Raw genomic sequence first — 23505 nt, forward strand, 5'->3', positions numbered from 1 at the left:
GAACCAGTCCTTCTTAGTTTCCCAGTGGTGGTCCCTCGTTGGGGCACATTTTTCCGACACTCATTCTTCCAGTGCCCCTTTTCTCCACAGGTCCAGCACTTGGGTCCTTCCCTGGGCTTCTTCTTAGCGCCACCTTCATATTCCTTCTTCCTCTTATAGCATTCGTTCTCCTTGTGTCCAACCTTCTCGCAGTACCAGCACGTTCCTTGGAACCTGTCTGTGTCGCTGACAGCGCCCTTTCGTGCCCTAAAGCCAGAAGTCGAGTCGTCCCTGAAGCTTGACGAGCTAGACCTAACAAAGGACTCAAACTCCATGGCACGTGCCAGAGCTTCCTGCATTGATGTTGGCTTAGCTTGGTTCACTTGTATCTTCAGCTGAGGGCTGTCCAGGGCATCGATGAATTGATCACGCAGCAAAACCGTCAGCAGGTCAGGGGTGGCACCTGGGTATGCCGTGTGCGCCATGCTCTCAAGGTCCTGAGCGAGTTCCTGAAGAGACTCGCCGCGCCTCCTGTTGCGGGTTCTGAACCTAACCCTGAAGAGCTCGTTCTGGTGCTTGGTCCCATATCGTTGCTCCAGTGCCTGTGCCAGCCCGCTGTAGCTGCCCTTTGTCGCATTGTCGAGCTGAGCAAGGACCTCCAGCGCCGCCCCTTTCAGGCTAGTGGCCAGCTGTACCGCGCACTCTTGGTCATCCCATCCGTTCCGAGCTGCCAACAGCTCAAACTGAGCGCGGTAAGCCTCCCAGGAGACCTTGCCATCAAACTCCTGAGGCTTCTTTCTAACAGGCGAACCCAGCAGACCCATGGGGCTGGCGGAACTTCTTGCGGGGATAAACTCAGGCGAAACAGGGCTCAAACTACCCCGGACTTGCGTAGGAGAAGCATCTTGGGTACAACTAGCCCCTGCAGGCACTGGCTGTCCGTTTCCAGCCAAGCAGTCTTCAAGGGCCTTCACTCTGTCACTTACTTCTAGTATTTCTTTGTGTGTCGTCTCCCGTACCACCTCCATCTCTTGTTGAAGATTTGTGTGTTCTTTCTCCACTTCTATCAGGCGTTGTCCCAAGTTCGTGGTCACATCAGTCATTTCTCTTCGCACTGATTCACTTCCATCTTGTACTGCTTTTAGCTGTAGCTGTAATCCCGTGAAGCGATCTTCTAGCTGTTCTTTGAGTTCTTGGAGTGTTCCTTCTTGTTGTTGCTGTGCTCTTTCTTGTTGTTCTTTGAGTTCTTGGAGTGTTCCTTCTTGTTGTTGCTGTGCTCTTTCTTGTTGTTCTTTGAGTTCTTGGTGTGCTTTTTCTTGTTGTTCTTTGAGTTCTTGGAGTGCTCTTTCTTGTTTCTCCCCCTGTAGTCTCAAGGCTTCCAAAAGTTCAGTCAACATGTCGTCCCTCTGGGCAGCTTGGGAACGAGTCTCCATGGCGAAAAACAAATGCCTACACTCCTGACACCAGTGTTATGCCGGACGTGTTACTTGGGTTCCGAGTCGCCGTCAGGAGACTCCGTGGGAGGGAGATATGTAAACACTTCGCACAGCTTCTGTAGTTTAATATTCTTCCTTAGTAGTACACTTCACTTTGACTCTTCACTTACCACTAGCTTACTATGACTGGGGCTTGGACTCTCTCGCCCTCTTCTCCTATATATATCCAGAACAGTACAGTCTAGAATGTTACAGTATATTTTAGATCATACAAGAACATGTAGCAAAAATATATGCGAGTTGGCAACACTTCCCGCCTGGCGCCTGGCCGCGCCCCGCGGGGCGCGGACGGCTCGCCTTGCTCCCCGCCCCCTTGCTCGTTTCTCCGGGAGCCTTCTAGAGGCCTATGGTCGCCGGGGGAAGCTTCCAGCACAACAATATTATGAAATGGTTTGTGTGAGGGGTGATTTTTTCTCATTTTTCTCGCTTGGAGGGACCATTAAGAAACATGATCCCCGCTGCTACCACCACTGGGTTAAAACCAGTGATGGGATTCAGCCGGTTCGCAAGAACCTGTTCTTGGAATTTCTTTAATCCCGAGAACCGGTTGTTACTGTTAGCTTAAATCAGGGGTTCTAAATTTTTCCCCCATGAACACCTTTTACTTATAACTTGTTCCTGTTCTTAAAAAAAATTGTATCCCACCACCGGTTAAAACCACTCTTTTGTCACTCACTATAATCACTCCATAAATGATTTTACCGTCATGTATATCCTTGGTGGCGTGATCCGATTCAAGTTGTTATACATGAGACAAGGGTTCAGGAATAAACAAAGGAAAAATTTCTATCTTACATATAGATTTAAAATGAATTAAAGTAATTTCCTCACACAATATTTTACGCTCTATGCAATCATAACATTATGGCACACTCAGCAATCAATACGGCGTACACAAACAACATGTCGCAAACATATCTAAAATTATGCAAACACAATATGAAATGCCAGAATTTTCTCTTTTCTCTACTCCCACGCGACCACTGCATGTAACGAAACACACGAGAAATTAATCCAGACAAGGAAAGGTTTGCCGGCGCCGGGGATCGAACCCGCGACCAGCGAAACGGGAGAGCCACTCCTTAACCAGTCGGCCAAAGAGGTACCCCCCTGGCAGAGGGAGTTATGGGAGGCTTGCCCATCAAGATTAGTCGCTGTGGCACTACAAATATAGTCATCTATCACTAAAACTCACAAAAAACTAGTCATACAAAACACCGTGGTTCCCATTTTTTTCCGCTTAACGTCACAACACAATGAACACAATACAACTCGATTGAGACCCAGGCCAGTATATCTTCTGGAGGCCACGATGGTCTGTCTGCGGCTCGGCATATGATGTAAGCATATACCTACACTTAGCAGAGAAGGGATAGGGCTTATTTTCAAAACTAATTACTATATCTATCTACACCTCCCGCAGCATGTCCCTCCGAGCGCTACCCCTTCAGTTCCTCAACCTCGGGGGCGAGATGATGTATGTGATCGACCAGAGGCTGCGGGCACAGGCCATCCCCGAGAACCAGGCGACCAAAGGTGAGACGACACTGGCCTATGAAAACTAATGAAGGTCGTAGGGAACAAGATTCGCACAGGCTAGCGAGATCAAGATGCTTGACTAAATTGAATGCAAAATTGGGTTAAAACAAGGAATAGATAAAAGGAAGACGAGAGGATAAACTAATATAAGGAATAGAAAAACTAATTATGAGATCAGGATAGCAAAGCAGGCAAAGGAGGACCCTAAGGATTTTTCTAACTATACAAAAAAGCCAGCGATAATATTGGGCTTCTTGTCGGTACTTGCGAAGATATGTCATCTTTACCTGAAGCCGAGAAGGCATTCAAGGGAAGGGAAGAAGAAATGTTATGTGATGTCAATATATCCAGGGAGGGTGTTAATGAGGTATCTAAAAACCTGATTTCTTTCTGTAACAACTCCACTCTGGACGATTCTGGGCATATTCCTCCTACTCATTCGATCCTCCTCCGACTCATTTATGCCTGTTATTAAAATTCTTAAGAACGATGTTTTCTATGCCCTCTCTGGCCTCAACTCTCAGAAGGCTTATGGACCTGATGGAGTGCCTCCTATTGTCCTTAAAAACTGTGCCTCTGTGCTGACACCCTGCCTGGTCAAACTCTTTCGCCTCTGCCTATCAACATCTGCCTTTCCTTCCTGCTGGAAGTATGCCTTCATACAGCCTGTGCCTAAGAAGGGTGACCGCTCCAATCTTTCAAACTTCCACCCTATAGCTTTACTTTCATGTCTATCTAAAGCAGTGATTCCCAAACTTTTTTACATGATGACCCTATTGATTTCTAAGAAAAGTGAAACCATTTGAAACTGTTTGCTCTCTCTGTCTGCGACTGAAACAGGACACACGTATGTCAAACACTTAAATCACACGTATTTTACCCCGACAGTGCGTAACGACATCATCAGCATTATGCTGAACCGGCGCTTCGTGGAGGAAGTGTTCTCGCCGCAGGAACTGTACAGCAGCCCGGCCCTCAGGACAGTTTTCGACAAGCTGGCCCACGCCTCCATCATGAGGCTCAACCCGTCCAGCATGGACAAGGTGCGTACTACGTGTGGCAGAAAAGGAAGGTGTTGCCTGGCTGGGGCGAGAGTTTGGGGGGAGAGTGATATGTTCGTAATACAAATTTGTAGTTAAGTTAGGATTTCAGAATTAAAAAACCAGTCACCATCCTCGTCATTGTAATTTCCTCCCCCTCCCCCCTTCTGCCCCACATGTACAGCTGTTCGACCTGATGGTGATGGCGGTGAAGCAGCAGATGCTGTCATGCAGGAGTCCCCGCGAGGTGCTGCTGGTCACCCTCAACCACCTGGACGCCCTCAGGGGCTACGCCACCTACCCCCAGGCAGCGGCACAGGTGGAGGCGTCCCTTAACCTCTTCAGGCAGGTGGGGAACAACGATCACAGTAAGAGGAGTAGGAGGAGGAGCAGCGTTGCCAGATTATCGTATTCACCACCTCGTCTTTATTACTTTTAAGCCTCAAACTCTCGTACCTACACAAATAACAATAGAAAATTGAAGTTAGCGTTAAAACTCCTATTTATTGATGTTTGTTTGTTTGTTTTTCCATTCGCTATTGATCAGAAACTACGAAAGTGCAATGCAATGAGTACGATAATTTGGCAACGCTGATGAAGAGGTAAAAAGGAAGGGCTGTAACAGCAGAGGAGGAGTATAGTCCATCGACTCTAACTTGAGCCCTGTGGCTTGTCCTGGGGAGAGACCCCCATTGTTTACACAGCTAGTGATGACCTCTGCACATGGCGATCTTTCAGTATTCACACAATAGGATCGAACGACTATTCCGGAAAGGGTTCAGGTGTACGAGGGCGGGGATGGCGATAAATTGAGGGATATAATCATTACCAGGCAAATAGTTCAGGATGAGATAGATAAGCTTAAGAAGAATAAGTCGCCAGGTCCTGACGGGATATTTCCGAGGGTATTAAAGGAATTAGGTGATGTACTGGTTATGTGCCCAGCCTATGGAAGGTAGCTAATGTGACGCCGATTTTCAAAAAGGGGGACAGGTTAGCTGCTTCACACTATCACCCAATTAGCTTAACATCAGGCAAGATGCTGGAGTCCATAATAGCCAGGAGCATTCGGGACCATCTAGAGAAACACAGCTTAATTCACAGACTCGTAGCATAGGTTCACGAAAGGTAGGTCATGCCTCACCAATCTCTTGTCCTTCTACAATAAAGTATTTGAGGCAGTAGACAGATGAAAATTATGATGTAATCTATCTTGATTTTAGTAAAGCGTTTGACAAAGTTCCTCACCAACGACTGTTGGTTAAATTACAGGCTCACGGAGTAGAGGGTAAAGTTTTGAACTGGGTCAAGGCGTGGCTTAGCAATAGGAAGCAAAGAGTGCAAATCAATGGTAAAAGATCTGACTGGGGATGTGTTACGAGTGGGGTCCCACAAGGTTCGGTATTAGGTCCACTTTTGTTTATTATTTATATCAATGACTTAGATACAGGAATTAGTAGTGATGTCAGTAAGTTTGCAGATGATACCAAGATCGGTAGAGTAACTGAGTCGGATCAGGACGCTAGTATTCTCCAGGGTGAGCTAAACAGATTGTATGACTGGGCGGATAAATGGCAGATGGAGTTCAGTGTAGGGAAGTGCAGTATTCTGAGTGTAGGTAGGAACAACCCCTCACATAACTATTGCTTAAATGACACTCTCATAAGCAGGTCTGGGTGCGAGAGAGATTTAGGGGTCTTAGTAAGCTCTGATCTCCGTCCAAGGGCACAATGCATTCCAGCTAGAAATCGAGAAAATAGGGTACTGGGATTTATTTCAAGGAGCGTAAGCAACAGAAGTGCCGAAGTCTTCCTCAAACTATATTTAGCATTAGTTAGACCTCATCTTGACTATGCGGTTCAGTTCTGGTCACCTTACTATAGAATGGATATCAAAATGTTAGAATCAGTGCAGAGGAGGATGACTAAGATGATTCAGGGGTTGAGAAACTTGCCATATGAGGAAAGACTCAAACAGTTAAACTTTCATTCTCTAGAAAGGCAAAGGGTGCGTGGAGACGTGATCAAGGTTTATAAATAGATGAAGGGCTTTAATAAGGGAGATATTCATAAGGTTTTGTTGGTAAGAGAACCAGGTAGGACACAAAGTAATGGGTTTAAACTGGATAAATTCAGATTCAACAGGGACATAGGCAAAAATTGGTTTACTAACAGGGTTGTGGATGAGTGGAATAGGCTTAGCAGTCATGTGGTGAGTGCCAATACAATTGTCACATTCAAAAATAGATTAGATAAATTCATGGACAGCGATATTAGGTGGGGTTAGATAGATGGGAGCTTAGGGTCAAAGGAGCTGCCTTGTACAGGCCTACCGGCCTCTTGCAGACTCCAACGTTCTTATGTTCTTATGTTCTTATCTAACTGTTAGTTTGTACGTTATTATCTATTTATGGAATATATATATATATTTTTTTTGCAACAAAGGAGACAGCTCAAGGGCATAAAAAAGGAAACAATAATAAAAAAAAACCCCGCTAATCGCTGCTCCTACAGCGAGTAGCGGGCTCTTTTTTTATTATTGTAACCTTTTTTTTGTGCCCTTGAGCTGTCTCCTTTGTTGTAAAAAAAAATCCATAAATAGATAACGTACAAACTAATAGTTATATTCATAATATGACTGCATGGTGTTATGAAGGGCTTGGGGTTTGAGGGAAAGACAACGACTTGTGAACCTTCCCTTTCACTTGGCACCGTGGCTCATGCGATGTTGCCGCACCATTCACCTTTACGCCACCACGAAAGACTCAAGTATCTCTTTTATGCAGTCACACTTTGAGACTCGTGAGATAGACCTGCCCCTTCCCCTTTCCCATAAACATAAACGCTACTACACGATATCGACGTTTACAATATTTTTGTTATAACTGCATGTATACAGTAATACCTTGGTTTACTAGTACCTTGTATACTTTACGAGTGTTTTGATTTACGAGCACAAAAAAAATCACAAAAATGCCTTGGTTTACAAGCGTTGACTTGGAGTACGAGTATCCTGTTTAAACAAGTCGAAGACGCGAGCGTGGGTTCCCTTTGTTCGCTGCAAGACGAGAGCGCTCAGAGCAGAAAACAATGGGAATGGGGTCTCAGTCTGCATTGTACACTCACAGAGGTAGCACCCGTGCGCTCGTGTCTGCTTACGTTTGTGCTCTAGTGTGCGATCTTTTGTGTTTTCAGTACTATAATGTGCGTTCCTTTTAATTTACGAGTTTTGGTTTGCGAGCAAAATTTCGAATCGAAAAAAATAAAGCTCTTAAACCGAGGTATGAGGTACGAGGTATTTCTTGCGTCACCAAAACAAAATGAGACATTCAAAACGCCGCTCTCACAGTCGAGAGATAAAGAAATACACCCTCCGCCAGATACACAAATAAATAAATATGTAAATAAATATACATGGGTAAATACATACACCCTCCACCAGATATATAAATAGATAGATAAACCTCAAACCTCAAACAAACCCTTCAGTCCAACCAAAGATCAACAAACGTATCACAAGATTAATGAAACCAAAGGAAATCAACATACTTCTTTTAACTAACTCATTAAACCCACGACCTTCACCTTCACATCCCACACACACACACACACACACACACACAATCGCTCTATTCCACTTACAGGGCAGCCCAGGTGACGGGTCTTCATTTACCAACAAGAGCGGCATAGATCCTGCACTAGTACTTGGCGGTATGCAGTACAATATAGACGTTTGCACTCAGATGACTAACTAGAGTATCCCCTCCCCCAGACCTACGTAGGCCTACCAGAGGGCCAAGTGTGGGCTGCCCGCCTCGCCATTCTCGGGTTCGTGCAGGACATGAAGATACGTGTGTCTGTCTTCCTCAAGCAGAGCCTTCAGACGCCCACCGGCACCCTGGCCCTCCCACCCCCCGGCCCAGTGCCCCAGGGTGGGTACTGATGTTCATGTTCTTGCTCTTGTTCATCTTCTTGCTTTTGTTCATCTTCTTCTTCTTCTTCTTCTTCTTCTTCTGCTTCTTCTTTTTGCTTGTTCATCTTATTTTTCTTGTTCTTGTTCTGCTTCTTCTTCTTCTTAAGGGGCTTTCTGGTGCAGTGGTTAGCACACTCGGCTCACAACCGAGAAAGCCTGGGTTCGATTCCCGGGCGGAGTGGAAAGATTAACCCGGTAGTAGCGACAGGCCAAATTTGTGGCTTTACCGTGTAGCAGTGATGGGCCAAATTTGTGGCCTTACCGTGTAGCAGCGACGGGACAGATTTGTGGCTTTACCGTGTAGCAGCGATGGGCCAAATTTGTGGCTTTACCGTGTACCAGCGATGGGCCAAATTTGTGGCTTTACCGTGTAGCAGCGATGGGCCAAATTTGTGGCTTTACCGTGTACCAGCGATGGGCCAAATTTGTGGCTTTACCATGTAGCAGCGACGGGCCAAATTTGTGGCTTTAATGTGTAGCAGCGACAGGCCTAATTTGTGGCTTTACCGTGTAGCAGCGACGGGCCAAATTTGTGGCTTTACCGTGTAGCAGCGACGGGCCAAATTTGTGGCTTTACCGTGTAGCAGCGACGGGCCAAATTTGTGGCTTTACCGTGTAGCAGTGATAGGCTAAATTTGTGGCTTTACCGTGTAGCAGCGACAGGACAAATTTGTGGCTTTACCGTGTAGCAGCGACGGGCCAAATTTGTGGCTTTATCGTGAAGCAGCGACGGGCCAAATTTGTGGCTTTACCGTGTAGCAGCGACGGGCCAAATTTGTAGCTTTACCGTGTAGCAGCGACAGGCCAAATTTGTAGCTTTACCGTGTAGCAGCGACAGGCCAAATTTGTAGCTTTACCGTGTAGCAGCGACGGGCCAAATTTGTGGCTTTACCGTGTAGCAGCGACGGGCCAAATTTGTAGCTTTACCGTGTAGCAGCGACAGGCCACATTTGTAGCTTTACCGTGTAGCAGCGACGGGCCAAATTTGTGGCTTTACCGTGTAGCAGCGACGGGCCAAATTTGTAGCTTTACCGTGTAGCAGCGACGGGCCAAATTTGTGGCTTTACCGTGTAGCAGCGACGGGCCAAATTTGTGCCATGATATAAACCCCCCAAAATAGATGATACATAAACTGATCACAAATGCTTTGACATATATTATGAAATGGTTTGCGTGAGGGGTGATTTTTTTCTCATTTTTCTCGCTTGGAGGGACCATTAAGAAACATGATCCCCACTGATACCAGATTAAAGATGGCAAGGTATAGGCGTATATGTCTGTCTGTCTTTAATCACTCATCTGTCTGTCTGTCTATCCATCCCAAACAGGCAGCGAGGTCCCTGGGGTGGTGCGGGTAATGGCGGATCAGGTGGATGATGTGGAGGTGGTTATATATAGGTTCCCCGCTGGTGGTGACTACTTGCCCCCAACCATCCCTGGCTCCCTTGACCTGCAGGGTTACCGAGGCACTACCCTGGGCACCAACATGTGAGTATATATGAGAGAGAGAGAGAGAGAGAGAGAGAGAGAGAGAGAGAGAGAGAGAGAGAGAGAGAGAGAGAGAGAGAGAGAGAGAGCGTTACATAGATTGACACAGATGTTCGGACCACACAGCCTCTTTGGTCCAGACATGGTGGTGTGTCCTTAAACCTAAGTGAAGTGACATCAAATGGTCACCAAGACGTATTTCTGCCTTTGAAAAAAAAAAAGGAGTAGGCCTAAGTGGCGGTTAAGTTTGTTTTTGAATCAGTCAGTCGTATTGCAGTAAAGCATCAGGTGGGAGCTTTTTCTCTTCTCGTAAAACAAATTTGGTGAAAAATAAATAAGTGCCGCCTGCAGTGATGTGTTCCCACTCAAGCTTTGTGCCTTTATTTTCTGTCAACATTTCATCCTTATTTGAAGAACCATGCATTTTTTTTTAACTCCAATCAGCTTTTCTTTGGAGGCTGCATTTCCAGAGGTGGGCAAGTGCAGTACTTAGTGCGGTAGTGCGGTAGTACCGCATCACAAAAAAAGTACCGCAATACTGCACTACCGCAAAATTTTTGAAAGTACCACAGTACCACAGACCGCACTAAAAAATCCTGCAGTACTTTTTTGCGATACTTTGAAAACTATTGAAGACGAAATTTACAGCGCGGCGGAATGCTGCTCACAGAATTTTTTTTTTTTTTTTTTTTCAGTGAATTGGACTCAATCAGTATCAGTCATCAGAATCAGTGATTCAGTCATTCTGACTTTTCAGTTATTGTTCAAAATTGAATACTAAACAGACAGACTAAACTACTACACTGCGAGTCTTCTTTAACCTGCGCGATACCGGCCATTTCAAACCCGGACTCGTCCGTGGTGCCGGCCAATTCTTTTTTTTTATTATGAGTTCAAAAAATCCTAAGCAATTGTAAGATAATGGAAAAAACATGCAAAAAGTGGTTTAGCAAAGTGAAAAAAAATCTATTGTAAATTAAGGCAATTGTACTATTTTAAGCATGTTTCCTTTGTTTGGATAGCAGGATAGGCACTCAAGATTTTTATTTTATTTTGACTACCACTACCGCAGTACCGCACACCGTGGACCGCACTGGGAAAGAAAAAAATGGGACCGCACTACTGCAACCGCACTACTCCGGAAAAAGTACCCCACTACCCCAACCGCACTACTCTGGAAAAAGTACCGCACTACCCCAACCGCACTACTCCGGAAAAAGTACCACACTACCACAACCGCACTACTCCGGAAAAAAGTATCGCACTACTGCAACCGCACTACTCCGGAAAAAGTACCGCACTACCGCAACCGCACTACTCCGGAAAAAGTACCGCACTACCCCAACCGCACTACTCCGGAAAAAGTACCTCACTACCCCAACCGCACTACTCCGGAAAAAGTACCGCACTACCCCAACCGCACTACTCCGGAAAAAGTACCGCACTACCCCAACTGCACTACTCCGGAAAAAGTACCGCACTACCCCAACCGCACTACTCCGGAAAAAGTACCGCACTACCCCAACCGCACTACTCCGGAAAAAGTACCGCACTACCCCAACTGCACTACTCCGGAAAAAGTACCGCACTACCCACCCGAACTACTCCGGAAAAAGTACCACACTACCCCACCGCACTACTCCGGAAAAACCACCGCACTACTCCGGAAAAAGTACCGCACTACCCCACTCCGGAAAAACACCACCCCAACCGCACTACTCCGGAAAAAGTACCGCACTACCCCACCGCACTACTCCGGAAAAAGTACCGCACGCCCCCAACCGCACTACTCCGTAAAAAGTACCGCACTACTCCGGAAAAGTACCGCACTACCCCAACCGCACTACTCCGGAAAAAGTACCGCACTACCCCAACCGCACTACTCCGGAAAAGTGCACTACCCCAACCGCACTACTCCGGAAAAAGTACCGCACTACCCCAACCGCACTACTCCGGAAAAAGTACCGCACTACCCCAACCGCACTACCCCGGAAAAGCACTACCCCAACTGCACTACTCCGGAAAAAGTACCGCACTACCCCAACCGCACTACTCCGGAAAAAGTACCGCACTACCCCAACCACACTACTCCGGAAAAGTACCACTACCCAACCGCACTACTCCGGAAAAAGTACCGCACTACCCCACCGCACTACTCCGGAAAATTGCACCACACCCGGAAAAAAAGTACCACCTACCCCAACCACACTACTCCGGAAAAAGTACCGCACTACCCCACCGCACTACTCCGGAAAAAGTACCACACTACCCCAACCGCACTACTCCGGAAAAAGTACCGCACTACCCCAACCACACTACTCCGGAAAAAGTACCGCACTACCCCAACCACACTACTCCGGAAAAAGTACCACACTACCCCACCGCACTACTCCGGAAAAAGTACCACACTACCCCAACCGCACTACTCCGGAAAAAGTACCGCACTACCCCACCGCACTACTCCGAAAAAAGTACCGCACTACCCCAACCGCACTACTCCGGAAAAAGTACCTCACTACCCCAACCGCACTACTCCGGAAAAGGAACGCACTACCCCAACCGCACTACTCCGGAAAAAGTACCGCACTACCCCAACCGCACTACTCCGGAAAAAGTACCGCACTACCCCAACCGCACTACTCCGGAAAAAGTACCGCACTACCCCAACCGCACTACTCCGGAAGAAGTAGTACCCCAACCGCACTACTCCGGAAAAAGTACCGCACTACCCAACCGCACTACTCCGGAAAAGTACCGCACTACCCCACCGCACTACTCCGGAAAAAGTACCTCACTACCCCAACCGCACTACTCCGGAAAAAGTACCGCACTACCCCAACCGCACTACTCCGGAAAAAGTACCGCACTACCCCACCGCACTACTCCGGAAAAAGTACCGCACTACCCCAACCGCACTACTCCGGAAAAAGTACCGCACTACCCCAACCGCACTACTCCGGAAAAAGTACCGCACTACCCCACCGCACTACTCCGGAAAAAGTACCGCACTACCCCACCGCACTACTCCGGAAAAAGTACCGCACTACCCCAACCGCACTACTCCGGAAAAAGTACCGCACTACCCCAACCACACTAAAGATTTTTCAGTACCGCGCCACCTCTGTGCATTTCTGACACAGATGTTAAGACAAAAACCTTTCATCGTAACGTCCGATTGTTATGTAAAGGAGAGATCGTCTTGGTTACAACACTAGAACACCACTGTAGCAATATACTGGTCCGGCATGAGGAAAGGTGTCTGTTTCAGGGGGTACCTATAGCCATCTCAAGCCGACTGTGGCCATTTGTGGTTAATTTGTGGTTGTTGATGATAATAATAGTAATAATAATAATATCACTACTACTACTACATCTACCACCATTATTGCTACTACTACTACTAATACTAATAACACTAATAATAAAAATAATAATGAAAATTTTTAAACCTGTCCCACTATCGCTAGGTATACAGTGTCCTACGAGGATGGCAGTGTAGCCGCCTCCACCACCCAGTCTTTCGCTCACCACCCTTCACAGTCCAACAGGTATGTGTCCGTGTTCTTGCCTATAGACATTGCTCACTGACCAGAGTTGTTATTGACGCACAATACCAGTGATCTGCATACATACCCACCTCTGATTCTATAATTAATTCACTTTCCTTCCCTTTTCTCGGTGGGGGCTTCGTGGTGCAGTGGTTAGCACACTCGGCTCACAACCGAGAGAGCCCGGGTTCGATTCCCGGGTGGAGTGGAAAAAATTGGGCGGCTTTTCCGATACCCTACGCCCCTGTCCACCCAGCAGTGTACCAGGTATTAATCAGGGGTTGTGTCCCGTCTCCTGGGGTCTGTTCCCTTCTCCTATAATTTCTTCCCATTGTCTCTCTCCGGCATATGACCACAGATGTTGCGCCCACTAAACAAAACTTTACAACTGTTCCCTTCTCCTATAATTCCTTCCCCTTCTGTCTCTCTCCGGCATATGACCACAGATGTTGCGCCCACTAAACAAAACTTTTTTTTTTTTTTTACAACAAAGGAGGCAGCTCAAGGGCACACAAAAAAAGAAAACAATAATAAAAAAAAAGCCCGCTACTCGCCGCTCCTAAAAAGAAACAAAAGAGGTGGCCGAAAGCAAGATCAAATACGGGAGGAGAGATGTCCTGATACCCTCCTCTTGAAAGAGTTCAAGTCGTTGGCAGGAGGAAATACAGATGAAGGAAGATTGTTCCAGAGTTTACCAGCGTGAGGGATGAAAGAGTGAAGATGCTGGTTAACTCTTGCATAAGGGGTTTGGACAGTATAGGGATGAGCATGAGTAGAAAGTCGAGTGCAGCGGGGCCGCGGGAAGGGGGCAGGCATGCAGTTAGCAAGTTCAGAAGAGCAGTCAGCGTGGAAATATTGATAGAAGATAGAAAGAGAGGCAACATTGCGGAGGAATTTGAGAGGTAGAAGACTATCAGTAGGAGGAGGAGAGCTGATGAGACGAAGAGCCTTAGCCTCCACTCTGTCCAGAAGAGCTGTGTGAGTGGAGCCCCCCCACACATGAGATGCATACTCCATACGAGGGCGGACAAGGCCCCTGTATATGGACAGCAACTGTGCGGGGGAGAAGAACTGGCGGAGACGGTACAGAACGCCCAGCCTCGAGGAAGCTGATTTAGTAAGAGATGAGATATGAAGTTTCCAGTTGAAATTTTGAGTTAAGAATAGACCGAGGATGTTTAGTGTTGAGGAAGGTGATAGCTGGGTGTTGTCAAAGAATAGGGGATAGTTGTTTGGAAGATTGTGTCGAGTGGATAGGTGGAGAAACTGTGTTTTTGAGGCATTGAAGGACACCAGGTTCCTCTTGCCCCAATCGGAAATAATAGTAAGGTCTGAGGCTAAGCGTTCTGCAGCCTCCAGTCTTGAGTCGTTAAGTTCCTGTAGGGTGGGTCTTTTATTAAAAGAAGTTGAGTAATGCAGAGTGGAATCATCGGCGTAGGAATGGAAAGGACAGTTCGTTTTGGAAAGAAGATCATCAATGAACAACAGAAAAAGAGTGGGAGATAGGACAGAACCCTGTGGGACACCACTGTTAATAGATTTAGGGGAAGAACAGTGACCGTCTACCACGGCAGAAATAGAATGGTCAGAAAGGAAACTGGAGATAAAGGTACAGAGAGAAGGATAGAAACCGTAGGAGGGTAGTTTGGAAAGCAAAGATTTGTGCCAGACCCTATCAAAAGCTTTTGATATGTCCAGCGCAATAGCAAAGGTTTCACCGAAACGGCTAAGAGAGGATGACCAAGAGTCAGTTAAGAAGGCTAGGAGATCACCAGTAGATCGCCCTTGCGGAACCCATACTGGCGATCAGATAGAAGGTCAGAAGTGGAAAGGTGCTTTTGAATCTTCCGGTTAAGGATTGATTCAAAAGCTTTAGATAGACAAGAAAGTAAAGCTATAGGGCGGTAGTTTGAGGGATTGGAGCGGTCACCCTTCTTAGGCACAGGCTGTATGAAGGCATACTTCCAGCAAGAAGGAAAGGTAGATGTTGACAGGCAGAGGCGAAAGAGTTTGACCAGGCAGGGTGACAGCACGGAGGCACAGTTTTTAAGGACAATAGGAGGCACTCCATCAGGTCCATAAGCCTTCTGAGGATTGAGGCCAGAGAGGGCATAGAAAACATCATTTTGAAGAATCTTTATAACAGGCATAAAGGAGTCAGAGGGGGGATGAGTAGGAGGAATATGCCCAGAATCGTCCAGAGTGGAGTTTTTAGAAAAAGTTTGAGAGAAGAGTTCAGCATTAGAGATAGATGAGACGGCAGTGTTGCCGTCAGGACTGAGGAGTGGAGGGAAAGATGAAGAAGTGAAGTTGGAGGAGATGTTTTTGGCTAGATGCCAGAAGTCACGGGAAGAGTTAGAGAAAGCAAGGTTTTGGCATTTTCTATTAATGAAAGAATTTTTGGTTAGTCGGAGAATAGATTTGGCACGATTTCGGGCAGAAATGTAAAGTTCATAATTAGCATTAGTTTGAAGGCTCTGGTACCTTTTTACAACTGTTCCCTTCTCCTATAATTCCTTCCCCTTCTGTCTCTCTCCGGCATATGACCACAGATGTTGCGCCCACTAAACAAAACTTTACAACTGTTCCCTTCTCCTATAATTCCTTCCCCTTCTGTCTCTCTCCGGCATATGACCACAGATGTTGCGCCCACTAAACCAAACTTTCCAACTGTTCCCTTCTCCTATAATTCCTTCCCCTTCTGTTTCTCTCCGGCATATGACCACAGATGTTGCGCCCACTAAACCAAACTTTCCAACTGTTCCCTTCTCCTATAATTCCTTCCCCTTCTGTCTCTCTCCCCCATATGACCACAGATGTTTCGCCCACTAAACAAAACTTTCCAACTGTTCCCTTCTCCTATAATTCCTTCCCCTTCTGTCTCTCTCCAGCATATGACCACAGATGTTGCGCCCACTAAACAAAACTTTCCAACTGTTCCCTTCTCCTATAATTCCTTCCCCTTCTGTCTCTCTCCGGCATATGACCACAGATGTTGTGCCCACTAAACAAAACTTTCAAACTTTCTCATCACGAGTCATTAGCCGCTGCTCTCTGCCCTTACCAGTGACGCTGAGGTGAGGGGAACATCTAAAGGCAGCGGGATGGATGAGCTCAACCTTCTAGTACAGCTGATTGGCAGGGCCCCGACCAACAAGAAGGAGTTTCGCCTCAACTTGTTCCCGTCAGAGGAGGACGAGGAAGGGTCAGTAATAATAAGGTATATTATTAGTGAGGGAAAATGTGTAGAGTATAAAGCACTCTATGCCTAGTTTGTAAAGAAGAAAAAGTCCAAATTAACTAAAAATATAAACAGTAAAGTTTAAAAAAGCGAGAATTCGGAACATGTACGTATATAGATATTTTCTGTATTGTATATAAAAAATGAGACAGCCATCAGTCATGTTAATACGTACATATGACTAGGGTTCAACCATCATGAATTTCTGAAATAATTCACACGGGTTAAAACTAGTGAAAAGCTTACTGTTGGTCTATATGCATGTTGAAGTCGTCCAACAAAGGCTAGGATTGAAATGTTAGACTGAGGAGTAGGTATAGGCCCCTAGAAAATTTGTAGTCATGTAAAGGGGCTATCACACTGGGCAAATTTTCTGTTGATCTTCTGTTAAACCACGATTTCCGCTGGCGTGGTTCTCATTTGTTTCTCGTTATTGCTGCTGATGATGATGGTGAGTAATACCGTCGTCCTTCGGTGAAATCTATACCATAGCTTTGGAAGATCATGGACACGTCAGAAAACCACGGAAATATGAGAACTACGCCAGCGGAGATCATGGTTTGACTGAAGATCCACGGAAAATTTGCCCAGTGTGATAGCCTCAGGCCTCCTTCACACTGTGCCGAGTCTGAGCCATGACATCCCAGCAACTCTTAGGCCCCCTTCACACTGCACCATCTCAGCATCCAGCGATCGTTTCTAGGGCCGCTTTCACAGTCATTTTGTTTGTTTTGATCGTTACCAATGGCGGCGATCGACACTATAGTTTTCCACGTGAAACTGGCCGATGGGGTAGTGGCGGCTGCAGACGAAGCGAGAGATGTTGAGAGCGTTTGGTAAGTGTGGGGCTAGGCTAACCCCGCAGCCGCCACTTCCCCATCGGCCAGTTTTACGTGGAAATACAATAGCAGCGATCGCCGCCATTGGTAACGATCAAAACAAACAAAACGACTGTGAAAGCAACCCTCAAACACTTGGTAGACTTTTGAAGAGGTTGTGTTAGTGCTTCCATAGGTAGTGTTATGAGCCTGTTGTGTGTTATGAGCAAATAAAGCGAACTAAATGCTAGGCTTTATTAATAGAAACTTTTCATTGATAAGTAAAGCTGTAATCGCTGCCATTGGTAACGGTCAACACAAACAAAATGACTGTGAAAGCGGCCCAAGGCTAGACCTCTTTCCAACCATGTGCGTCCCTTTCACATCAATATTTCATACCCAAGACATCCTGTACCCTAGAGTCGTGGGTTGTCGTGGCCCAGCGTCGACACAGTGTGAAGGGGGCCTAATTAAGTTAATCCATTGAAAAGCACTGTTCTTTTTTTTTTCCCTTTTACATGATATTAATGATAGATTTTTCTTAGGGTGCGGCCACACTGTACACGGTTTGCTGGGAGGGTAGAGGGTAGCGGGACACCTATGTAGCGGGTCAGAGGCAAGAAGAAACACGTTATCTAATACGAGTGGCCATACAGGACGCAGATACCGGGTTCCCTCCAAGCTTACCCGCTACCCTCCCAGCTACGCGAGATCAAATATTGGTTAAAATCACTGGTAGTTTGCAGGACGCCAGGCGATCTGCTCCTACACCAGGTCAGACATGAGTGGTGAAGAAATAATAAGTGCTATTTTTCTTTTCGTTACTTATTTTTGAGGTGTTATTCAGCAGTACTGTTAAATTGCACCAACAGGTTAGTTTACTTTCTTTAATAAGTCCGATAAGGCCACTCGTATTAGATAACGTGTTTGTTCTTGCCTCTGACCCGCTCGGCGACCCGCAACCCTCTACCCTCCCAGCAAACCATTAAATGTAGCAAACAATCCACTGTGCCGCAGGGGGGAGTGTGCGGCCGCGTGGGAAGGCTCCGGTTACTCCACGATTACTATCGAGGGCCGAAGACGTGGCCCCCGAACAGAGCTGGGGCAGATCTTGAGTGAGCTGAGTGACCTGAGTGACCTCCATAATGAATCCCAGGAGGACAAAGGGCAGGACCTACTCGACCTCATGGACAGCCTGTGAGGTGGTCTGCTCGGCATTCTTCACTAGTGTTGGTTACGACGTTCTTCAATCGCCATGTCCGGGTTTACAAAAGGAATAAAATCGGTTTCATGAGTCGTCTCTCCATTAGAATTTTTCCGTGTCCATTTCATGTCTGCAATTTTCTAGAAAATTGTTTTCTTTACTTTTAGTTTGTTTCTTTCCATGACCCAACAAACTGATTTACTCTCCGCTTCATACAGTATACCCCGCATAAGTCACAGCAATTGGGGGGAAGGCCAATCCGAGTTACCCGAGGGATTTTTTTCACATTTTGCACGCCTGTCACCACTAACAGTTGAAATGGTCTGTGTAATGCATTACGTAAATATGTACTACATACATGGTGCGCGCACACACATACACACGCGGCGTACACACACACACGTACCGCACCATGAGCTCGGCACGGCTCACACCTCTCTCATGGTCCTGTATAACAGCCATTTTTTTCTGCCACCGACAGCATCATCAGCTTCCTAACTGACGTGGAAGACACAGCCTTGCCCTTAGAAGCCATGGTAGAATTACAAAGGCAACAATAAGTGCTACAGAGCGAGCGAAAGCTGAGGGAGACACTGCCACACACTTACTATGTCAGCTGTGTAAACACTGATCTTGGCGCCGGCACTGACGGCTCGGCGCCCGTTTCGCGTCTCCAACGGCTCGGACAACTCCTCAAATGACTCGGACGATGTAAGGCTGTCAGCGATGCATTTGCGAGAGGGAATCGGGCCACCCCGGGGGCCCAGACCAACTGGACCCCTCTATCAAACGCTTTTGTGCGCCTCTCAGTTAAGCCTCATCCTTGCTATGGTAATGGCGTCTCAATGGCAGGAAAATGGCATCCGCTGCTCTCTCTCTCTCTCTCTCTCTAGCTGATCTGCCAGCAAAATGGCGTCCGTTCTGGCCGACGAGCTCCTTGCAACAGAGGATGAAAAGGAAGCTGCAGTGGTTATGGTGGCACAGAGAGGTGAAATGCAATGGAAGCACTTATATGTGTTTGTTCGGGCCGCCATATTTGCTGATGACGTCATCACAGCACGGAGGCGCCCCACCTCTCCAAACCAGGCTGCAGCGGGCGGTCCGAGTTGGGAATCCGGGCTGTGGCGTCACGCGTTTGAGAGCACCCGGAGCGGTCCATGCGGCCCGAGTTGCTCTCTCAAACGCAACCCAGGGGTATTTTAGCCAGTATATAAGCCAAGTGGCTTAAAATTACTCAATCAATGGCCAAAAATGCCAACCAGTGCACTCGGGATAGAACGGAAAAAAAAAAGAAAAAAAAAAAAAAGGATCCTGCAAGTGTCCGACTTATCCGATATCCGGCTTATTCGGGTCCGACTTAAGCGGGGTTTACTGTAGTACCTCTTCCAATATAGCCTAATGCGGTTTCATAAATTATAGGCGTTAAAATCTCCCATGACTATTGAGAACGATCGAGGTTTGCTGCACCTTCATTGCTACTTCACGTCCTCATAAAACTGTTCTGCTTTATTGTAAGCTGACGGAGGTGCACATCACGGAAGCAGATTCAAGTAAACAATGACACGTTTTATATTAAAACTTTGTACCGCTTCAGTAGTTTTCATTTAACGGGACCTTCTGAGGTGAAAAAAATATTGAAAAAATGTTTTTAGTATAAATTATTCAAAGCCTATTATAAGTGTACTTTCAAGTGGTGTATTTATTTTCCTGCAATTCGCATTTTTAAATGTCCCTTGCGTCCCTGGCATTTAACCTGGTAGCAGCAACGGACTAAATTTGTAGCTTTACCGTGTAGCAGCGATGGGCCAAATTTGTGGCTTTACTGTGTAGCAGCAACGGGGCAAATTTGTGGCTTTACCGTGTAGCAGCAACGGGCCAAATTTGTGGCTTTACTGTGTAGCAGCGACGGGCCAAATTTGTGCCATGATATAAACCCCAAAAATAGAAGATACATAATCTGATCACAAATGCTTTGACATATATTATGAAATGGTTTGTGTGAGGGGTGATTCTTTCTCAATTTTCTCGCTAAGAGGGACCATTAAGAAACATAATCCCCGCTGCTACCACCAACACCGGGTTAATTAAAAGCCTGCCTCATCACGCCGCCACGCCTCCTGACAGTTGTACTCTGTAATTTGCTCAAACAATAATGATTATGCCTTTATTTTTGTTATCCTTTCAATTCCATTTTCTCTAATGCATCCTACAAGAGAAACTGCAGCCCCTCCCTCACTCTCCCATAATCCCACTTTCTTCTGCTGATAAACAAAGGGTAGGCGGTGGCTGAGTGGTAGCGTGCGGGCTCCACATTCACCGCGTGATGGACGACGCGGGTTCGAATCCCCACGCTACCACCTGGGATTTTTCAGTCACCGCCGAGTGGCTTAAAACTACCCACATGCTGTCCTGAAGACCACCCATCAACCCGGACTCAAGAGGAAACCGTCCAAGTGAATCAAGAAGGAGTTCCGGGGGGCAGCATGAGCCAGGAGAAGATGGCGCCATTATAAACACTTGCCTGCGCCATGACAGGCTGGGGCCGACTACCATCCAGGCCCCTCAAGAGAGCCTACCAGCGCTATAGGCTGACACATTAAAAAAAAAAAAAAAAAGCGTTTGTTCTGCTCTTACTGTGTTTTTTTTAGCAAGTTTTGAAAATGGCCGAAATGGGTTGGGTTAGCAGTGAGTGAAGGGAAGGAGCCCACCACTGAAAAAAACAACTCTTCATAAGGAAACTGCTTTACCCGAGAACCCCCAATAGTGATATAAGCGCCGGGAAAGGCTCAGTGGCATGTGTACGGCATTGATTTCTTGGCATCTGTTTAGGGATGCATTGAAGTACTTTCATGACAAAAATCAAAATTGTAAGGTAAAAAGAAAAGGAGTTATTACTAAATAAACAAAAAAAAGTTTTCCTTTTTTCAGCCCTCCTGAAAAAAAAGTTTATACTAACAAAAAAATAAATTCAGCCTTTATTAATATATTTTTATGAATTAAAATTAATACCCTCGTAAGGGGGGACAAGGTACCTGACCCTCTTATGCACTCACTGATATGTGATTACTGATCCCATAAAATTCATATCAACGTAGCATTGACAGCATAGTACCTTCACTGAGATGAAGAACTTTAGCAAAACTTTAATCGCGTTTTTCTCAAAACAAGCACAAAATGAACATAAAATTATTTTTTGCTTTTATTTTCTGCATGACTTTCATGAAACTTTAGGACATACAAGATCATATATTGTACTAATATTCTACAAGATGTTTTTTGAAAAATGGCATAGTTTCCATATATGGAAAAATTATCCAAAAACAATTTAAAAAATAAAATAAAAATTTTACAGATTAACAAAAACAGTTTTCAAGAAACCATCTTGACAAATAGTTATAATACCAATGAGTTATCAGATGTGCGCGTCACAAGGAAATCAGTAAAAAAATGGCTGAGAAAAATTAATTCAAACTTTTCATAAAAATAATGAAAAATAATTTTCTTAATTTTTTCCTTTCACCTGATCAGCTTGAATTGTTCATATGATAACAAAGGCACTGATATATACAACATACAAATTATTCATGACCATAGAGGCAATTTTAATTCGCAGCAGACTTTCCCTTAAGATTTAATTTTCATGACTGAGAAACTGGAAACTATAGTTGGTAAGTGGAAGGAGACTCGCAGAGAATGATATTGACGCCATGACGATGTGGAGAAGCCTGAACCAAAATGGCCGCTTCCCCTTCAGCTTATATACAGTTTTAATCGTTGCCATGTCACCATTTATGAATGCTGTGCATATAATTTTGTGGGAGGTATTTGCCATTAACTATTATAATATCAATTTACCCGTCACCATAGCAAGAGTCATATATCATGGCAGCCACTATAAATAAGATTAGCCTGCGCCACTAATGGGCTGGGGTCGTCCAAGAGGCCCCTTAAGACAGCCTACCGGCGCTACAGGCAGCGCCAAAAGAAAAATAATAATAAGTAAATAATAATAATAATAATAAAAATAATAATAATAATAATAATAATAATAATAATAATAATAATAATAATAATAATAATAACAATAATAACAATAATAATAATGATATACACGGGGGCTACACACAGTCCAGGCAAATTAAGGGGACCTTCTTCCCCTATCTATTACATTATAATTCATTTTGATATATCTTTTTCACCTACGATCATAGTTTATAGTTTCTCAGTCATGAAAATGAAATCTTTAGGGGAAAGTCTGCCGTGGATTAAAATTACCTCTATGGTCATGAATAATTTGTATGTTGTATATATCAGTACCTTTGTTGTCATGTCAAAATTTCAAGCTGATCAGATGAAAGGAAAAATTAAGAAAATTATTTTTCATTATTTTTATGAGAAGTTTGAATTAATTTTTCTCAGCCATTTTTTTACCGATTTTCTTGTGACGCGCACATCTGATAACTCATTGTTATTATAACAATTTGTCAAGATGGTTTCTTGAAAACTATTTTTGTTAATCTGTAAAATTTTTATTTTATTTTTTAAATTGTATTTGGATCATTTTCCCATATATCGAAACTATGCCGTTTTTCAAAAAAACATTTAATAGAATATTAGTACGATATGTGATCTTGTACGTCCTAAAGTTTCATGAAAGTCATACAGAAAATAAAAGCAAAAAATAATTTTATGTACATTTTGTGCTTGTTTTGAGAAAAACGCGATTAAAGTTTTGCTAAAGTTCTTCATCTCAGTGAAGGTACTATGCTGTCAATGCTACGTTGATATGAATTTTATGGGATCAGTAATCAGCGAGTGCATACAAGGACCAGGCACCTTGTCCCCTTATAAAGGTATTAATCGCTCAAAGGCGAGGGTGTCAGGGCCCCTCATTGTTGCAAGGTTCAGTCAGTACTCTCCAGGGGTGGGTTTCATCAAAGTTCCCAAGTCCTTGGAAGTGTGCTCAAGGAGTCCGTGGAGAAACAAGCGGGCATGTTTCATGTTTCACGAAGCTCCTAAGCCTACTGCTCGCCTTGCTGCGCCCTTGGGAGGAGGAGCGGGTGGAAGGAAGGTTCTCCCAAGGAAGGTTCAAGCGTCAGGCACATGGCAGCCCGTCTGCAAAACCCGCCAGCCAGCACGATTTCGAATTTTCGCTGAGAAGGGACATCTTTACCTCTCTC

At 45.3% G+C, this 23505-nt stretch overlaps 1 protein-coding gene across 1 annotated transcript; it reads left to right on the forward strand.

The window, feature by feature from the left end:
* Nucleotides 1–2862: 2862 nt before the first annotated feature.
* LOC127003665 (protein OSCP1-like) lies at nt 2863–20482 on the forward strand. The gene is made up of 8 exons (XM_050870582.1): nt 2863–3011; nt 3903–4057; nt 4239–4403; nt 7826–7985; nt 9355–9514; nt 12982–13062; nt 16130–16267; nt 18139–20482. The coding sequence occupies exons 1-8, from the start codon at nt 2900–2902 to the stop codon at nt 18320–18322; spliced, it is 1155 nt and encodes a 384-aa protein (XP_050726539.1). The 5' UTR covers nt 2863–2899; the 3' UTR covers nt 18323–20482.
* Nucleotides 20483–23505: the final 3023 nt, after the last annotated feature.

The sequence above is a fragment of the Eriocheir sinensis genome, chromosome 26 (genome assembly GCF_024679095.1).
Source record: "Eriocheir sinensis breed Jianghai 21 chromosome 26, ASM2467909v1, whole genome shotgun sequence".
Classification (NCBI taxonomy): domain Eukaryota; kingdom Metazoa; phylum Arthropoda; class Malacostraca; order Decapoda; family Varunidae; genus Eriocheir; species Eriocheir sinensis.

Bases quoted from the DNA above. Each gene is read 5' to 3' on its own strand.
- LOC127003665 (XM_050870582.1), top strand. From the start codon at position 2,900: ATGTCCCTCCGAGCGCTACCCCTTCAGTTCCTCAACCTCGGGGGCGAG. The intron at 4,058-4,238 runs GTGCGTACTACG...CCACATGTACAG, and splicing joins ACCCGTCCAGCATGGACAAG to CTGTTCGACCTGATGGTGAT. The intron at 7,986-9,354 runs GTGGGTACTGAT...CATCCCAAACAG, and splicing joins CCCCGGCCCAGTGCCCCAGG to GCAGCGAGGTCCCTGGGGTG.